The 18,586-nt window shown below is 45.8% G+C and overlaps 2 protein-coding genes across 2 annotated transcripts; both read right to left on the bottom strand.

The window, feature by feature from the left end:
• Positions 1-3,166: 3,166 nt before the first annotated feature.
• On the bottom strand, positions 3,167-4,141 carry LOC311051571 (uncharacterized protein; the record flags this gene model as incomplete). Its single annotated transcript, XM_084066150.1, has 1 exon — positions 3,167-4,141. One exon carries the CDS (start codon positions 4,139-4,141, stop codon positions 3,167-3,169), a length of 975 nt encoding a protein of 324 aa, XP_083922276.1.
• Positions 4,142-8,156: 4,015 nt separating this feature from the next.
• LOC311051570 (nucleoprotein TPR-like) lies at positions 8,157-12,950 on the bottom strand (the record flags this gene model as incomplete). The annotated part of the gene is made up of 2 exons (XM_084066149.1): positions 8,157-9,140; positions 9,750-12,950. The coding sequence occupies 2 exons, from the start codon at positions 12,948-12,950 to the stop codon at positions 8,157-8,159; spliced, it is 4,185 nt and encodes a 1,394-aa protein (XP_083922275.1).
• Positions 12,951-18,586: the final 5,636 nt, after the last annotated feature.

Raw genomic sequence — 18,586 nt, 5'->3', positions numbered from 1 at the left:
CATCATGAAGAACTTTGATGATGTCATCTGCCCCAAATCCCTGTGATTGGCTGAGTTGATTCAGCCTTCAGCCAATGACACAGACACACACACACACACACACACACACACACACACACACACACACACACACACACACACACACACACACACACACACACACACACACACACACACACACACGCATATAGTTCTAATGTGTGCATGTGAATGAAATGTTGTAAATATAAACAAATTAAACATATAGTAACTAAGTATATGTACTCAAGTAATGCACTTGTGTGCCACATTTTATTCTGTGCCTGAGGGCTGGGTTTTGATGCTAATCAACAATGAAGAATAGTTTGGAACTATTTTATTTCATTTTATTTAGCTCAGTCCTGACAACTGTGCAACCTGTATATCTTTTTTATTTCGTCGATGATTGACATATTTATTCGGGTCATTTAAAGTGTCTCATAATGGGTTGGATTAAAAAGAAAATCATGAAAATCACTACTTTTTGGACGTAACGTTTTATCTTATTTTATCGTTTTAACCGTGTGTTGTGTCTGTGTCTTGTGTTGTCATTGTGTTGAAATTACACCAGCAGAGTGGCACTATTAATCCATTAAGACCAGGAATGCATCTGTGTCATTTTATAAATGTATTTGGCTATTCAAAAAATAGCAGATATACAAGCTCATAGCGCGGCACTCGGTGCTGCTCGATGAGCTTGATGATCTGATATTTTTAGAAATATTTTAGAAAAAGTTGTGCAAATATTTGAATATATATATATAATATGTATGTTTTAAAGCGAACATTTTGAACTTCAATCTGCGCTTCTGGGGGTCCCTGGAACAACATATTTTGAGATGGGGGTCCGCGGCCAAATATGATTTTGGGGGTCCTTGACATGGAAAAGTTGGAGCACCACTGATATAGCAACATGCTGTTAGGATTTAGAAAACATTTTTAGATACGTATTTGGTCGCGGACCCCCATCTCAAAATGTTTTGTTCCAGCGACCCCCAGAAGCAAAGATTTGAGTTTCAAATGTTTGCTTTGAAAAATATTTATATTCAAAGATTTGCAAAAATGTTTCCCCCAAATAGCAGATCTACAAGCTATGAGCTTGTATATCTGATATTTTTTAATAGCCCAATAGAAGAAGTGCTCCTCGGAGCACAGGTCTCCGCCAGGTCAGGTAGGTTATTGTGGCCTCCTATAATAGGCCAAAGTGAAAAGGGTGGCATTTCTTCTTAGGCCTTTCACGACAATCGGACACTGCGTCCATGATTTGAGGCATTTTGTTCAAACAAATTGTTCAGCTAAATTAGACCTGCTGGTGGCGCTATAACAGGCCAATGTGAAAAGGGTGGCATTTCTTCCTCGGCCTAGTGGGAATGTGCGCACAAAACTTCACGGAATTTGCACGCTGCGTTCATGATTTGAGGCATTTTGTTCAAAAAGGACCTATCCTGCAAACTTTGGAAGCCAATGTTTGTCAATTTGATATGGAATATCGGATATAGAAAATCGGACAGATCCGTGTTGATCACATGACTATAGAGATACTGTGTACCGACTTGCCTGATGTTTGGACAAAATGGTGGCGCTATAACAGGCTAATCTGAGAAATTCGGGGCAGAGGTTCGGCTTTGGCATCCAGGGAGTGTGTGTGCACAATTTCGCAGCGACCAGGCCAACGGTGCCGGAGATTAGCTGTTCACAGACAGACGGACGGACGGACGGTCGGCCATGCCTATCAGCCTGGCGGACACAATTAACCCACATAAGCCATATTTAATAGTGAAAATAGCCAATCTACGAGCTCACGATTCAACGCGTTGTGAGCTTGTAGATTGAAAATCTACAAGCTTAGATTAGTTTAGAAGGGGTTAAATCTTTTGAAATAATGATAAACAAGTGTTGCAAATGTAAAAGAAATGGGATATTTACTCACAATCCATAAAAAGGGGTCCTGACCCATAGTTTGGGTAGCACTGTCATACTTATTAGTTTTCTAAACTTTGTAGGCATTTTTTATTATTTCGAAAAAACATTTTAAAAGAGTGAAAATAACAAATCTACATCTACGAGTTGTGAGCTTGTAGATCAGCAATTTTCACTATCTTAAAAGTTTTTTTCAAAATAATAAAAAATGCCTAATAAGTAAGGTGCCGACGTGGTTTTGAAGGAGGGTAGGGAGTCACAGTTTTTGATGGCTGTTGGTAGGGCATTCCACATTTTGCTGGCGTAATAGAAGGAATTCATCCCCATGTTTGTGCCGAATCTGGGGGGAATGAGATCAGTGGATTAGGTGTAGATTAGGGTCCCAGAGATAAAGATGGTATATCAAATGTGGGCCTGTGGACTAATGCGTTCCAAAGTGGGTCCTTGAAATTAAAAAGGTTGAGAATCACCTGTTCATGGTCTCAGACAAGATGTTGTGATGTGTATTGGTTCTCGGCTGCAATGCCTAAGCAGAAAACAAAAATAACAGCTTGTTTTGTTTTAAAGCCCACTCACCACGACAAGGTACAGGCCAAGAGTGGGAACCCGTCCTAATTAGACCCCAATTTATTTCACTATTGAAAAAAAAAGTCTACTTTAAATGTTTTGGGTCATCATTACTAAGCAACATTTTTGGCGATGACCAAAAATATATATTTATTTCCGCTGAGTATCCCCACCAGCACAAAACATTCTTCCTGATAATTTATTATGTTTCATTTTTTATGCTTTTTGGGCTCTTTATGTCTTGGCTTTTCAACTTGCGTTTTGTTGTCCACTTATCTTCTTTTCCCTTTAGTTTTCAAAACAGGTTAAACAAATTATGTGGTGAGAAACCTGGCTACTTGTTTTGTACTGGCGGGTGGCTGACCTATCATATTTCACATGGAGTCACCAACCGTTTTCTTCTCCTACTAAATTATTTTTTAACAAAAAATAACGTCATCTCTCTGAGGGAGGGAAATGGGGGAAAAAAAAGGAAAGTCACTCTTAATGTAGAGTGCATATGGACGTCAGTGGATTATGGGAAAGGTACTCAGGGTTTCACTTCCTCTCTCTTTCCCCTTCTACACCAAATGTCTTTGTCGAAAATAAATAGCCGATCTATAAGCTCACGAATGTGTCGCAACGTAAATAGGAGATGCTAGGGTTCAAGTGGTTAGGAGACCTAATGGGAGCCCAGCAGCCTCTCAATGGCAGCGTTGATATCGCCTCCTGTGGTAATGAGTGCCTGTAGGTTAGCCTCGCGGTTGACGAAGCCCATGGAGCTGAGCTGATCAAGCTGCTGCTGAAAGCGTACTTCTGGGCTCTGAGTCTGAGCCGATGCCACTCCTCCAGCGAACATCTGTAGCATCTGCTGCATGAGCTGCTGCGGATGTTGTTGGTGTTGCTGTTGTTGTTGTTGTTGAGGGGAACTGGCGGCCGAAGTTGGATTGGATCCTGGAGCTGCGGCAGAAGAGTTATCCGGAGCCACGCTAGCGCCGCCGCCCGCGGCGGGCGGAATAACCTGGGGCAGAAACGCCTGAAGGACCTCCTGGATTTGTTGCGGGCTCCCCACAAACACGGGCTGGTGGTTCATCGACGCCTGTGCCGACGCCAGGTTTGGATTCTGTGGCATGGACTGCATCATACTGCGCATGTTCTGATGCATGCTCTGCATCATACTCTGCATGCCGGGACTGCCGAGCACGTCGGCGCCGACGGCAATGGAGATGCCGGCCACGGGGTTTAAGCCGCCGAGCCCGAAACCACCCAGTATGTTGGCAGCAGCGGGCTGCGCTGCCGGCATGGGTCCTGTGGTTGGCGTGGGTCCTGTTGTGTCTGCTGCGCCAGCAGTGCCGCTGCTGCTGGCTTGAGATGATGGTGGTGTAGACTTCCTCAGGACGAGATGAACACTAAATCCATCTTTGATGCCATGCTGGCTCAGAGTATCCCCATCTTTCAGGATCTTTCCGGCGAATATTAACACGATCTGCTCTTGTTTGACCTGGAACCTCTTGGCTATCTCGTCCTTGAACTGGGCGACGGAAGCGTCCTCCGAGATGGAGATCTGTTGTTTCTCCTTCTGGGTTCTGACAGTGACCGCGATCTGCGCGTGTTGTCCATCTTTATTCTCCTGGTTATTGCCCTGAGTACTATCCATGGTGTTCTCTTTGCCACTGTTATCAGCCACCGCTAACTACCACGTATTTTATACCTTACACTTATGCCACTCTGACACATCATGAACAAATCTAATGTCATCATCTGCCTAAAATCCCCTGTGATTGGCTGTGGTCAGCCAATCACAGGGGATTTTAGGCAGATGACGTCACCAGATTTGTTGATTCAGCCTTCAGCCAATGTGCTCGCTTGAGTTCGCTAACATGTCAATTTGGTGGCCAGTCTGGAACTGTGGGGAACTCCTTATTTGGGCAAGACGGACATCATATTTGCTGCTGCAACAGTAACGGATGTTTCTACATCACTATGACTGCATCACTATGATGTCATCAGTTTGCTCTCAGTAAAAAAAAAACACATTTTGGACAAACAAGAGTTTTGTCCAAAGCATATTTGGGGGCCAATCTATGACGTCATTCATCTATGATGTCAGCATGATGATGTCAGTCGTCTCCATATTTGGGCATATAGCCTTAAGAAGTCTGTCTGTAAATGTGTGGAGCTACATTTGGGGTGGCTGACCCTTCGGTGACCCTTCGGTGATCATTATGATGTGTCATCTCCATATTTGGGTATTTTGTGCGTAGACAGATGCCTCAACGGCTATGAAAACTATAGCCACATCAGGGGACCCCCGGGGCCACAGGCTCCAATCTGCACCAAACTTGGCACAAGCGGTGTTCAGGGGTCTGCCATGAGAATAGTCACACACAAAAAACTAAATTACACAGATATGGGGCACTACAGCACTGTTATACAGCAGTGTCTTAACACTTCAAATAGCCACAAATTGGTGACCATTGCTCTAATCAGCGCAATATAGGACTGGATTTTCAGGCCAAGTCAAACTATGATGTCATCTCTTTGTTTCTTTTGTTTTTATTTTGTCATTCTTTCAATGTTCATTCTTTTCCAAATAAAACAACGTCTCAGCATGGACTGCTCAACATAACAATACTATGATCTAGTTGAGGTCAGGAGTTCCCAATGCAGCTACGCCCAAATATGGAGTGTGTTGTCTAACCTCAATGTGTCGTCATGACATCAGGTGCAAACAAATCAGTCAGCTCCATATATGGGCACAAAAAGGGGCATGCCCATGAATGGGCATATACTGATGACATCAGGGATCTCCATAATGGGCATAAAAGACGACACTAACAGATACAGAGATAGTATAACTAACAGATACAAAGACTAATAACAGATACAGAGATCTCCCTATTATGGGCATAAAACGGACATGGACTGACAGAGATCTCCATTATACTGTATGGGCATATCAGTCGGATTGGCGGTGCAACGTAGATGTGAGGGCCGTGTAGCGGCCCGAACCTCTAGTACTATACAGCTATTTTAATATTTTATGATTTTCACTGACTTATTTTTCACAATGATGTGCGACGACTTTTCTAAATTATATTTTTGTCTCAAGACTCCTACATTCCCGCCAAAATGACACGGAAGAGCGGGAAGTGCTTTGGAACCAAAAATCATTTAGTCATACATTTTCAATAAATGTATTGCTAGTGAGGCAAGCAGTAAAAGATAAGCTAAGAATAGATTATGTATAACACGTAGCTATTAGAGGTCAAAAACACTCCAAAAAGCTAAGTTTACACCGTATGACTTTAAATGATTCAAACACAGATGGGGACGTTCACTATTTAAAGTGTTTCATAGTCAGGTGATGTCTTGTATTGATGTATTGCGTCAGAGTTGAGATGACGAATCAGTGCGTCATCCGGTAAACTGTCTCCCATGCATACAGTACCTCGAAAAGGGAGTGGATGACCCCCACCTCTCTGTTCATACGGCCACCGCGGTTCTCTGGCCAGGGGTCTTCTAATCTAGACCAATGGTTCTCAAACTTTTTTTGTGCTAAGTACCCCCAAATTGATATGTATGTGGCCACGGACCCCCACTTGAAAATATGTTGTGCCAGGGACCCCCAGAAGCAAAGATTTGTGTTAAAAATGTTCGCCTTTAAAAAAAAGATTTAAAGATCACATTTTCAAGATCTTTTAAAAATAGCAGATCTATAAGCTCATGCATGAGCTTGTATATCTGCTATTTTTCAATAGCCAAAGTATAAAATATGGAAAAAAGGGTTAAAATGATTGTGACACTTTATTAACTAATTTTGCTGGGGACCCCCTGGTACCCACTCAACTTGACCCAAGGACCCCTGGGGGTCCCCAGACTCCACTTTGAGAACCAACGTTCTAAACCAGGAGTTTACAGACATTTTCAGGCCAAGAACCCATTTAGACAAAGCAAAATAGTGTTGGAAGTAACACAACTCTTGTATTATTTGTTTGTTTGTTTGTTCAGTCAGTCAGTCAGTCAGTCAGTCCATACGTTTTAGAAAGCCTTCCATGCATACTGATAAGAGGCTTAAAGGCTTTCAAACCTAGCTCACCATATTTAGCCAATTGTCTCATGTCTGTTGACATTGACCTGCTTATTTATGTCAAGCTTTGATGGCTTCATAGATTCACTTGACCACACTATCAATCATTAGTGTCGTGTAAATTTAATATTTTTGTAATGTTTTTGTAATCTTTGCTAATCCAGAAAGAAAACTGCGGTATGATCCCTTAGGACATTCATTTATGAAAAAACTAAAAGGTAGAATGTGGGGATAAGAGGTTTCTGCCCCGACAGCAATTTGAGCTATATGGGATCACACAGTCTCATGCTGAGGAGGTGTTAAGAAGAATACCTGGCGGCCCACATACATTGAACTCAATGGATGTGGGCCGCCATGTTGTGAGGTGCTACACCTTCTTGATAACATGTAACTCATGTATTTGTGTTAATGTGTGTTCAAACGTTTCAACTTTTGAAAAAAAGCTAAACAAACCTGCAAAAAATATTTTTTGTGGCCCCCTGTGTAACTCTGAGGACCCTCTAAGGGCCCACAGACTTTGCTCAGTGTCTGTGCCTATAGGTCAGTGGTTCTTAAACGTTATCAATTTCAATAGTGACAAACGCTCATAGACTAAAGCTCAAAACCCATAACCCCTGCTCATTTTGCTAGAATTGGATGGCTTAGGGTTGAGGACAGAAGCTTACAATGGGCCTGGTCTTCAAGATACACCACAACATTGGGATCCCATTGTATTTGTCAAAATACTTCCAAAACGTAAATGAAGTCCACGATCATAACACCAGAGGCACTCCATGGATCATGTTCAACCCAGATTTGACACAACAAAGGGAATGAACTTATGCTATTCAACAAAAATGTGGAATGCCCTACCAAAAGGAGTGAAGGAGTGTAAAACCCTACTCACTTTCAAAACTGCCCTAAAGAAACACCTTCAAGAGGCTGCAATTTCGAAAATGGCCCCTGTCAAAGTCCTAACCTAACTCCTGGGGACTTGTTTCCATTGTGGTCCTGTGTATTGAATACATCAGAATAACTACAAAATGACGTCAATAAGAACTTCTTATCAGCGGTCTCAGAACTTTCGGAGGTCACCCCAGTACAACTAGATGTATTTCCTGTCAGAATAATGTTCGGTCGGTTCCGACAGTGTGATTGGTGAGTGGTCGTGATATGTTTATTTTTATGTCCGCATTCAGACCAGGCTATTCTGTCAGCACCTAAAGCAGCGGGAACAGACGTTGGCCGTGGAGTCTTACAAACACCTCTGTACCCCCTCTAGTGACCATGCATAAACACAAACTGTCGCAAGAAATAGCAAAACATCCATACCTCCGTGACAAATGACCAAATGTCCCGATATCCAGGTATTAAAATAACCACGCTAGATGTACACAAACATGCTCCTGCGGCTCAAGACAGAGAAAACTACACAGCTGTGATTAATTCCATCAGATTACTGAGTGAGGGAGTGGGGGAGGGATCAGCTCTCTGGCGGTATGGAGTATGAAAGGTGTCTTAAGAACTTTTTCTTACGGACCATAAGAAGTTTGTCCAGACGTCGGATGTCGGTAGCATGTAGCTCCCTTGAGAGGCCCCCTCCTCATTTCCCTCGTCCAGTACCTGAAACTCTTCTCCCAGGCTGGCGTCTGGACTTTCCTGCCCGTCTTTTGGCACCACGCCCTCTTTTGGCCCCACGCCCTCTGGCCTCAGTACTGTCCTCATCCAGCACCTCCTCCTTTGGTCCCGCCCTCTGAATGACGCGTAACTTCTTGGGAACGGGGAATTCAGAGAGGTCCTCCTGCTCTGTGTCGGCGACCAAAGAGGAACTGTACTGGTCCTCTTCACGAGGCCTCTTGGACATGCAGGAGGCACCTGGTGTAGCTGAAACGGTGTCGAACACGGCCGAGGACGTTGAAGGCTCCTCCACCGGCGAGCTGCAGGGTGCTGCCTCCGTCACAACGGACGGTGGTTCCTGGATAGCTGACTCTGTGTCGGCGAGGCTCTGCTGCACCGTCGGCATGGGGCCAGCCAGAGAGGTCTGGATGTTGGGGCTGGTGGAACTCACCGAGCCGCTGGCACTGACGGACTCGTGCTCCACTGGAGTACCTTCGCTGGACTGCATGGCTTCCTGGCTCTCCACTTGTGTAGTGGGCATGACAGTGTCCTCATCCAGCACCTCCTCCTTAGGTCCCGCCCTCTGAATGACGCATAACTTCTTGGGGACAGGGAATTCAGAGAGGTCCTCCTGCTCTGTGTCGGCGACCAAGGAGGAACTGTACTGGTCCTCCTCATGAGGCCTCTTGGACATGGAGGAGGTGCTTGGTGTAGCTGAAACGGTGTCGAACACGGCCGAGGACGTTGAAGGCTCCTCAAACGGCGAGCTGCTGGGTGGTTCCTGGGTGGCTGGCTTTGTGTCGGTGAGGCTTTGCTGCACCGTCGGCATGGGGCCAGCCAGAGAGGTTTGGATGTTGGGGCTGGTGGAACTCACCGAGCCGCTAGCACTGGCGGACACAGTCACATTCTCCACTGGAGGACCCTGGCTGGACTGCATGGCTTCCTGGTTCTCCACTTGTGTAGTGGGCATGTCAGAGTCCTCATCCAGCACCTCCTCCTTAGGTCCCGCCCTCTGAATGACACATAACGTCTTGGGAACGGGGAATTCAGAGAGGTCCTCCTGCTCTGTGTCGGCGACCAAAGAGGAACTGTACTGGTCCTCCTCATGAGGCCTCTTGGACATGGAGGAGGCGCCTGGTGTAGCTGAAACGGTGTCGAACATGGCCGAGGACGTTGAAGGCTCCTCCACCGGCGAGCTGCTGGGTGCTGCCTCCGTCACAACGGGTGGTGGTTCCTGGGTGGCTAGCTCTGTGTCGGCGAGGCTCTGCTGCACCGTCGGCATGGGGCCAGCCAGAGAGGTCTGGATGTTGGGACTGGTGGAACTCACCGAGCCGCTGGCACTGCCAGACACGGTCACATGCTCCACTGGAGGACCCTGGCTGGACTGCATGGCTTCCAGGTTCTCCACCTGTGTAGTGGGCATGTCAGTGGTGGTGGGTGCTGGGGTGGTAAGAGTCATGTTGGGGCTGGTGGAACTTACCGAGTTGCTGGGACTGATGCACATGGTTATGTGCTCCATTGGAGGACCCTGGCTGGACTGCATGGCTTCCTGGTTCTCCATCTGTGTAGTGGGCATGACAGTGGTGGTGGTGGGTGCTGGGGTGGGAAGAATCCTCATGGCTCTGGTGCTGGCCCTTGTGGTTGGCCTGTTGCCTGGGTTGACAGGACGCTTGCGGGCTGTAGCCGCCAGAGGGGTGGGCTTAATGTTGGCAGTCGGGGGCTCTGAGGTACTGGTACTGCCCCTGTCTGCAGCTGGGTTGGTGTTTAGACTGATCTGTCTCTGTTCTATACTCTTGTATTGTTCCTGGGTCTGGCTGGGATCCACCTCAGGGGGCTCATCCCTCTGTTTATGTTCCTGTCTCTCATGCTGGCCCAGGACCTCTCTCTCCTGTTGGCTCTGATGGCCCTCGTACTGGGATTTGAGCGTGCTCACCCGCACCTCTAGCTCCTCTCGCTGCTGCTTAAGTTCCACATTTTCCCTCTGTAGCAGGTCCTTGGTGGCTGTGAGCTGATTGATCTGTTGTTTGGCGCCCATAAAAGCTTTCCTGTTTTTTCCCTCTTTGTCGGCTATATGCTGCCTCAGCGTGTCGTACTGGGTGGCTTTCTCATGCAACTCTTGCCTCACCATGCCCATCTCTACTTGCAGCCTGGATGACGGCTCCTGTGCCGAACACACCTCAGCATCACGTTCGCTGAGTACCGTGTTGAGGTTCTCCAGCTGTGTCTCTAGCTCTCTGGTTCTGGTTTCGGCCTGTGCCAGGGAATCTCTTAGGTCCTGAAGCTGGTCCTGGGAGGGGCCTGCTGCTGCCTCAGTCACCATCTTGTCATATTCTATCTTGAGCTCGTCGTACTGGGTCTTGTAGGTCATCTTTACCTGGGCGAAGGTGCGAACCTTCTCCTGAAGCTCCTGATCCTTGGCCTCCACCTCCTTCCTCAGGTCGTTCGTCTCCTCTGTAACCTTGTTCATGTTCTCGTGAAGGTTCTGCACCTGGCTCTGCAGGGAGGTCACTGAACCACTGCTGCTAGACACCTCTGCTTTGAGGCGGCTGTTTTCTTCGGTCAGCTGCTGGATCTGCTCATGAAGGAGTGTGTTCTGTTTCTGCAGCTCCTCAGAGCGGCTCTCCAGCTTTGACATTTCTTCCTTGAAGATCTTCTCTTGCTCCTCCCAAGACACCTTGGCCTCCTGTAGCTGTGCAATGGCTCTCTGGGCGTTCAACTCTGACTGTTGTTGCTTGAGCTCAGCGGCCTGCAGGGCCTGGTCCTTGGCTACTTGCAGGGCCTCCATGTCAGCCGCATGCAGCATCATCTCCCGCTCGTATTTATCCTGGGCTTCAGATGCCAGCTGATCCTGCTCCTGGCTGTCCAATACAGCTTGCTTCTGCTGGGCCTCAGCCACGGCTGCTCTCTGCAATGCCTCCTGGTGGTCTGCCTCGACACTGCTCAGACTTTTCCTCAGCTCGCTCATCTGCTCCTCCACAGAGGCCAGGGCCCTCCTCTTCTCCTCCGCCTCCTGCTTCTCTTTCTCCACCTCCAGAAGCTTTCTTTCCAGCTGACTGTGCTGCTCCTTCACGTGGGCCTCCATAGAGGAGCGTGCCTGCTCTGTCACCTGCTTCTCTATGTTCAGTGACTCCTCCAGGCTCTGGGCCATGTCTCTGTACTGCTCCATGCTGGAGCTAGACTCCTTCAGGCGCTCTGCCAGCTCCTCTGCCCGGATCTCGGCCTGCCGCAGGAGGCGTTGTAGGTCCTCGCTGTCCTGAACTGAAACATGCAGTGCCTCTCCACTTCCTCTCTGCCCCCTGAGGGTGTTGATCTCCAGCTGGGTGGCGTTGAGAAGCTCCCTAGTCTCCTGGTGAAGAGCCGATTCGGTCTCCAGCTGCCCCTCCAGCTTCTCCACCTGGCTGTAGAGACGCTGTCGGGTGTCCGTCTCAGAACGTTCCAGAGTGGCCTGGATGGTCTGGAGGTTGGTAAGCAGCACATTCTGGTCCCTCTGCTGGCTGAGGATGGTCTCCTCCTGCATCAGTCTTGACTCCACCATCCTCAATAGGTCGTTCTCCTTGCGCAGGCTCTCAGCGTGACCCTCGGCCATGGTTAGTTTCCCCTGTATGGCCCTCAGGTCTTGTGTCGTGGTGTGAATTGTCTGCTCGCTCTTCTGGGCAGCAGCAGCTATCTTCTGTCCCTTCTCCTTGAGGGAGGCAATCTCCTTCCTGTAACCCTCCACATTGTCCTGCAGCATCTGATACATCTTGGAGTCACACTCTAGCTGGGCGGAAAACTTGGCATTCTGGTAGTGCAGGTCAGAAATCGTCGCCTTCATTTTCTCATTCTTTTCTGCCAGAGCCTTGTCACACTCCACGCGCTCCTTCTTGTAGGTGGAGAACACCTCCTGCAACTGTTGCAGGGCAGCCTTGGCCTCCACAGCTTCAGCAGACTCTGTGGCCATGGAGATCAGTGGCATGGTGGGCTTGGTAGCCGGTGAGTGGCGAGTGGTGAAGGTCAGGGACAGCTCCTGTTGTCCTGACCCTTGCTGTGGGAAGCTGACTCCAGTTGCCTGTACCAGGAGTATGCGGTGGTATATGTCCCTCTGCCTGCCAATGGACTCGATCAGCTGCATATGCTGGTTACACTGCTCCGTTCGAGCTTCCAGTTCAGATTGGGCTTTCTCCAGCCTGTGCTCCATCTCACTGAACTTAGTGCCTGCAGCAGTCTCCAACTCCTTTTGCTCCAGGGCGTCACCGAGATCCCTGATGGCCACCAGGAGGCGCTGGTTCTGCTGCTGCAACTCCTCCACGTTGCGGAAGGTCACCAGGTGTTGGGTGATCACCTCTGATGTGCTGTTGATGTCGGCCGAGTTCAGCTTCTCTTCCAGGACCACGTGGTTCCCACGGGCCTCCTCCAGCTCCAGCAGCAGCACATTCACCTGTTGAGCCATGTCTACCAGCAGAAGCTCACACCTCCGGTTGTCCCTCTCCAGTACGGAGGAGCGTTTGTTGGACTCATCGGTCTCCCTCTGCAGGCGGTGCACCTCCTTCACAGCCCGTTCCAGCTTGTCCGACAGGCTGGCCACAAACTTCTTGTCTTCGTCTCTCTGTTGTTTAAAGATGGGAGCCTTGGCCTCCAGATCCTGCACCATGTCATCCAGGCACTTGTTCAGCCGCTTGTTCTCCGAGAGCTTCAGCTGCAGCTGTTTCTGGCCCTCCACGTAGGCTGTGTTCAGCTCAGTCAGTGTCATGCCAGGTGGAGACGGCACCTGCCCAGTAGCCTCGCCTTTGCCACCATTCATTTCCTCTAGCTTCCCCAATGTCTGTCAGTCGTTTGTGATGCTCCTCCGCCTCACAACTCAGCTCTACACTCTTCAACTTTGTGGAGTCTGCTGCTGCTCCCTTGTATAAATTAGACAGCTTACTGATGGCATTCATAATAACATAATAATGGATAGTTAAAGGACTATTAATATAAAATGAGATCTAAAGATTGTCGCTACTGAGTAGCGGCGATCCGTACTCATGTTCACCAAATATAGGCATATTGCGAACTCTAGTGAGCCCATTGGCTGAAGGCTGAATCAACTCTGGCTGACCATAGCCAATCACAGGGATTTGAGGCGGATGATGTCATCACAGTTGTTCATGATGATAGTTGCGTCAGAGGGGTAGAACTGTTAAGTAAATAAAAGACATGGTAGTTAGTAGTGGCTTGGAAAGTGTGATCTCTATGCTGATTGGTGCACCATACAGTGTGGCAGAGCGCAGGGAAGGTAACATACCATGAAGAATAAAGGCGACAATGTTGTCGCGCAAGCCGAGCCGATCGTGGTTACTGTCAAAACCATGAAAGATACAGAACTGATGGTAATCTCGGAGGATGCTTCCATCGCACAGTTCAAAGTTGAGATAGCCAAAAGGTTCCGGATCAAACAAGACGAGATAATGTTGATATTTGATGGAAAGGTACTGGTCACGGAAGATGGGGATACTCTAAGCCAGCATGGCATCAAAGATAGATCTATGGTTGATCTTATCATTTAGACCGCCAGTTCAGTAACACTTAACAGACAACTGGAACCAGCACAGCTTGCCAACACACTGCTGCTCAGTGACTTGTCTGATGATGAGAAGCAATGCAGGCCTTAATCTAGATCCAGCAGGGCCTTGAGACCCTGCAGACGGAGGCATCGCCTGGCCGGACGCCCAGGTAGATTTCTATCTGGCGTCCCCCCAGTTATTCCTCCCGGAATGAAGAACATGAAGGAAACAGTGACACCTTGAGGAAGAAGAGGCAGATTAGAAGATTTGAAACTATTTTTTTTTCTTCTTTTTTATTGAAGCAAGAACAATGGCTTATATTTCAATATTCTAACTTTCCCGGAAGAGAAAGGCTGTAGGTTCCATTAGCTTTGAATTCCCACTGATGATGTCACTGGTAGGCAGGTTTCATCTCTGAAACACAGAGTGAGTACAGAAGTGGTACCATCTTATAATGAGCAGTAGTAAGGATATATACTACATGTATATTTATATATACCAATATCTAGAACCCAACCTAACTCCAGATCTACCCTTCGGTCCAGGGACGTATACATGTAGATACATTGGTGTAAATCACTCAACAACAACATGCAACACTGATACTGCCTTTTGGGAATTTATTAACTTGTTTTAGCTTTGGGTGACGCACGGGTAACAGTCTGAGTGAGAGTTGCCAGGGCCTTTGAAAGTAAGGGTATGGCCTGTTACAGCTTCTCATCTGTTTAGGTGTTGTTCCTTGTTTTGTCTGCAAGTGTGTTTATGTTTTGTTATTTTGGCCAGTTGTACTTTTCGTCTTTGCCTTTACCGAGGCAGCACTGTATAGTCTGCACTGGACTTCTGGTGATGGAAAGGTGAATAAAAAACCCAAAAGTGCATTCTTGGACTCTGGTTGTCTTTCTGGAGCCTTGACCATTCGGCCAACCTTCACAGAACTCTTTTACCGTAACACGCATAAGTTACAAACAAATACGGATGTTTGTCGTATCACAAACTTAACAAAACCACTCCCATAAAAACGTATCCGTGAATTTACACATCCCCCCAGGATTCAGAACCCCAAACAATGTGAAATTGTCCTTACTATAAAACCCTATAAAACTCTGCGTGCTACAGTGACTAATTGGTGGACAGTAGGGCATTCACGAATAGTGATTTTTAGTATTCGAATTATTCGACCTATAAGTATTCGAATATTCGATTAATCGATTTGATTATAAAAAATAAAATAATAAAAAAAATAAAAATAAAAAAAATAAAAAGTTTTTTTTTTTTTTTCAATGACATTGATGACTGGACTCAAGGAATGCGAGTTGACGTCACACCAGAGCTCACAGCTGCGTGTCTGCTGCAGAAAAGCCACTAAAAAAAAAAAAATCTAAAAAAAAAAAAAAAAAAAACTTTTTTTTCTTTCTTTTTTTTTTATCGAATAATCGAATAGTGATTTGATAGTCGAATAGTCGGTTTGATAGTCGAATATTCGAATATTCGATTATTCTGTTAATGCCCTAGTGGACAGGGACTATATAGTTAAATGGATATTCTCATTTACTTTGGCCGTTTATCCTTAGTAGGTTGGCACATCTTTCTGAAATGTATAACTTTTTCCCACGTTTAGGCAGTTTATAATCATTTTTGCCTTGGGCTATGGATCTGTTTGGGTGCTCACATCCCCAGTTATGGGCTAATATGAAGGTAATACACAAATGCATAGAAATAGTAATTGAGGATCATAGGTAAACCAAGAACCGAATCAAAAAATCAACTATCTGTACATTGAAACTATACACACAGATTAAATATATATATATATAAAATAGTCAGTTATGATTGATCAAGTTGCCTGCCTGAGGTGTCTCTGGTGTTTGACCATAAAGCAGAGCACTCTGGCTGCACGGCTGCCTTTCTAAGCATGAATGTATTATGGAATGGGCCAATGGGGCCAGTGTCCAGGGGCCCTTGTCTACCACGGGTCCATCAACAATTTGACCACATGAATCTATTCTGGGGAGAACATCTGGCAAAAATAGCAGATCTACGACTACAAGCTCACAACACATCACAACACAACACAGCACATTTTCAGTGAAGTGGTTAAATGTAAATATATATTTAAATGGAGAACCGAACCGCTAGAGGCCGCTATTCCCTGAGGTCACAGTTCAAAAGGTCAAAAAATAAACTAAACATATAGAGTCTGACTCTAAACCGCATACAGTCTGACTGATTTAACCTGTGTAAATAATATCAAATATTATAGTATAAATGTACAATCTATCAACATTGACAGATCACCAGTAATTGCTCATTGATTGAATAGTAAAGGGTACATTGTACAGATGGTCAGTGAATATGAGGCAGATGTTCATCTATAATGACATCATGGCCAATAGACATACCAGGTTGAAAGTGGCTCAGTACATCAAGGAGATGAGTGTTTATATTGACAAGTGTTTATTTAAACAGGCATGATAAAAAAAAAACACCACAAGGCCTCAGTCTTCTTCAGGGTAAAGAGGGAATGTTCTCATTCCTTGTCATTACATAGTGCTGTAAGTAAGAGTTGTGTATTCACTTATTCACTGCAAAGCAACGTAGGTTTAAGCCAACACATTCTACGTCCAGAGGAACATTCTTGAGGGTCAATAGGTTAGGAGTGTGAAACCAAACATCCTATGACATGTAGAGTGAGACCTCAGTATGTGACAGAGAGAAGTACTTGCAGTGTCCATTTGTTCATCCAATATTGTAAGTGTGGAAACTGTATAAACAGTAATTGTGCTTCTACATCAACCCTTAATTACTACAGATAGATAGATAGATAGATAGATAGATAGATAGGGGTCATTTTAATGATGACTTGATCTAGGTTTCCTTCACCCCACACATGCACCCCTGTATTGTACCAGTGCATGTACTGCAGCACCTAGTCTGAAACACTTTGCTTAAAGAAGCACTATATGTAACCTTTTTATGAATGAAATGTAATGTCAATCTGTATGGTAGAGTATGTTTATACAATATAACTTATACAATTGAGTTGGTCGTATTTCGTCTTCCTGCTCTTCTACAGAGACATTTAGGCCTAGGCTACACGTATATGGATCTTTTCATGAACGGATATTTTAGTCCTCCGTTTTTAAAAAGAATCCCTGGCCACATGACAAAGATTTAAAAAAATCCCTGTCCACACGTAGACGCAGAAACGCATTGATCAGCGGCAAGTTTCAAGTTCAGATTTTATATTTAGGCTACATTTATTTTATATATGAGGGGCCAAATACAAATACATTTTAATCACATGTTAAGGCCCAATACTGCGATAGCTGCATTATTTGAATAGCATACGTGAACAGCATACGTGAACATAAACGAAAACAACATTATTATGGCGCAGCTGCAGCGCAAACAGTAGCCATGGTTCACATGACTCATGGTGCCGCCCGAGTCCCTGGTTTATAGTGGTGTTCGTTTTTTTTTTTACATTGCCAACTCTCACATGTACATAAACGTTCAGATTTCAAATATAAAGTGCTTACCCCCGAGCCACGGATGTTACAAGGCGATCCGGACCGCGATAAGTACCCGTATCTCCGTATTGTTCAATAAAAAGCATTTTTTTGGTAATGTATCAGAGTGCAATACACCTCCCAACCAGTAGTGTCGCATGGTTGAAAGCGTCGAAGACAATTTGGAGAAAATGGCCGGCGATCGGATTAAAATGTTTTTTTATTGAACAATACGGGAGATACGGGTACTTATCGCGATCCGGATCGCCTTATAACGTCCGTGGCTCGGGGGTAAGCACTTTATATTTGACATCTGAACGTTTATGTACATGTGAGAGTTGACAATGTAAAAACAAATCGAACACCACTATAAAGCAGGGACTCTCGGCACCATGACTGTCATGGTATGCTAGTCATGTTTCAGGGCTGAGTTTTACTTCATCAATTCATTCCATGGGCGGTCGTCCCAAAACTCCCCGACCCACGCACCTTTGGAGCGGGCCACCCGCGGCCGCTCCATGGTCGCTGGATTTTGACCCGGGGCGATTGTGTAATTAGGACCACAGACCCCACATTCAACCTGTGTGCGCGCCGTGTGCTCTACTCGGCGCAGAGAAAGAGGGTTTTCGTCACACAGTGAATGAGCTACTTTTCCCACCACTGTCTTATTATTAATTATGACATTATTTTGCCATAAATGAGCGTGCCTTGTTTCATAGACTGTAAGTGTTGCTCTCTCTCTCTCTCTCTCTCTCTTCATTTATTATTATAATGACCATGAGCGGTCCGGTGTGTATTATTATATTATTTATTTATTATTATAATGACCATGTGCGAATGCGCGATGACGTCATCGTTTCTCAAAATCTCCGGATTACATGTCCACACAGATCCACTGAAACGCATGTTTTGGAAAACCTTCACTTATTTATCCGTTTACAAAAATATCCGTTTTAGCGGCCAAAAACACTGTTTGCGTGTGGCTGAAAGGCCCAAACGCACACAAAAATGTGCGTTTAGAAAAAGATCCATGTACGTGTAGCCTAGGCCTTAGAGAGACATCCCCTGAGCAAGCAGGCAGGCTCTTAGCTCAATGGTAAAACATTTCAACACTTGCGTAGGAAACCAGGGTGGAGGAGGAAAGTTACATAATGCAGCTTTAAGCACTATGCAACACAGAAAGGTCAAACACTAGATCAGTTTTTTTTTAACAAAGGAGTATGGTTATTGTAGTCAAAATGACTGCAGGTTCCTACAGTATATGTTCAATAGCTTTCTACTGAAAAGTATGTTTAGTGCATCCAAAACATAACTGACCAAAACATAATTCTAAAGTAATAATTCAGCACTAATATACACTCAAAGTGTGCACTTAGTAACGGTTA

Source organism: Gymnoscopelus microlampas (genome assembly GCF_963454915.1).
Source record: "Gymnoscopelus microlampas genome assembly, chromosome: 9".
Classification (NCBI taxonomy): Eukaryota; Metazoa; Chordata; class Actinopteri; order Myctophiformes; family Myctophidae; genus Gymnoscopelus; species Gymnoscopelus microlampas.
Note: the sequence above shows the minus strand (reverse complement) of the source record. Positions and strands in the feature narration are given on the sequence as shown.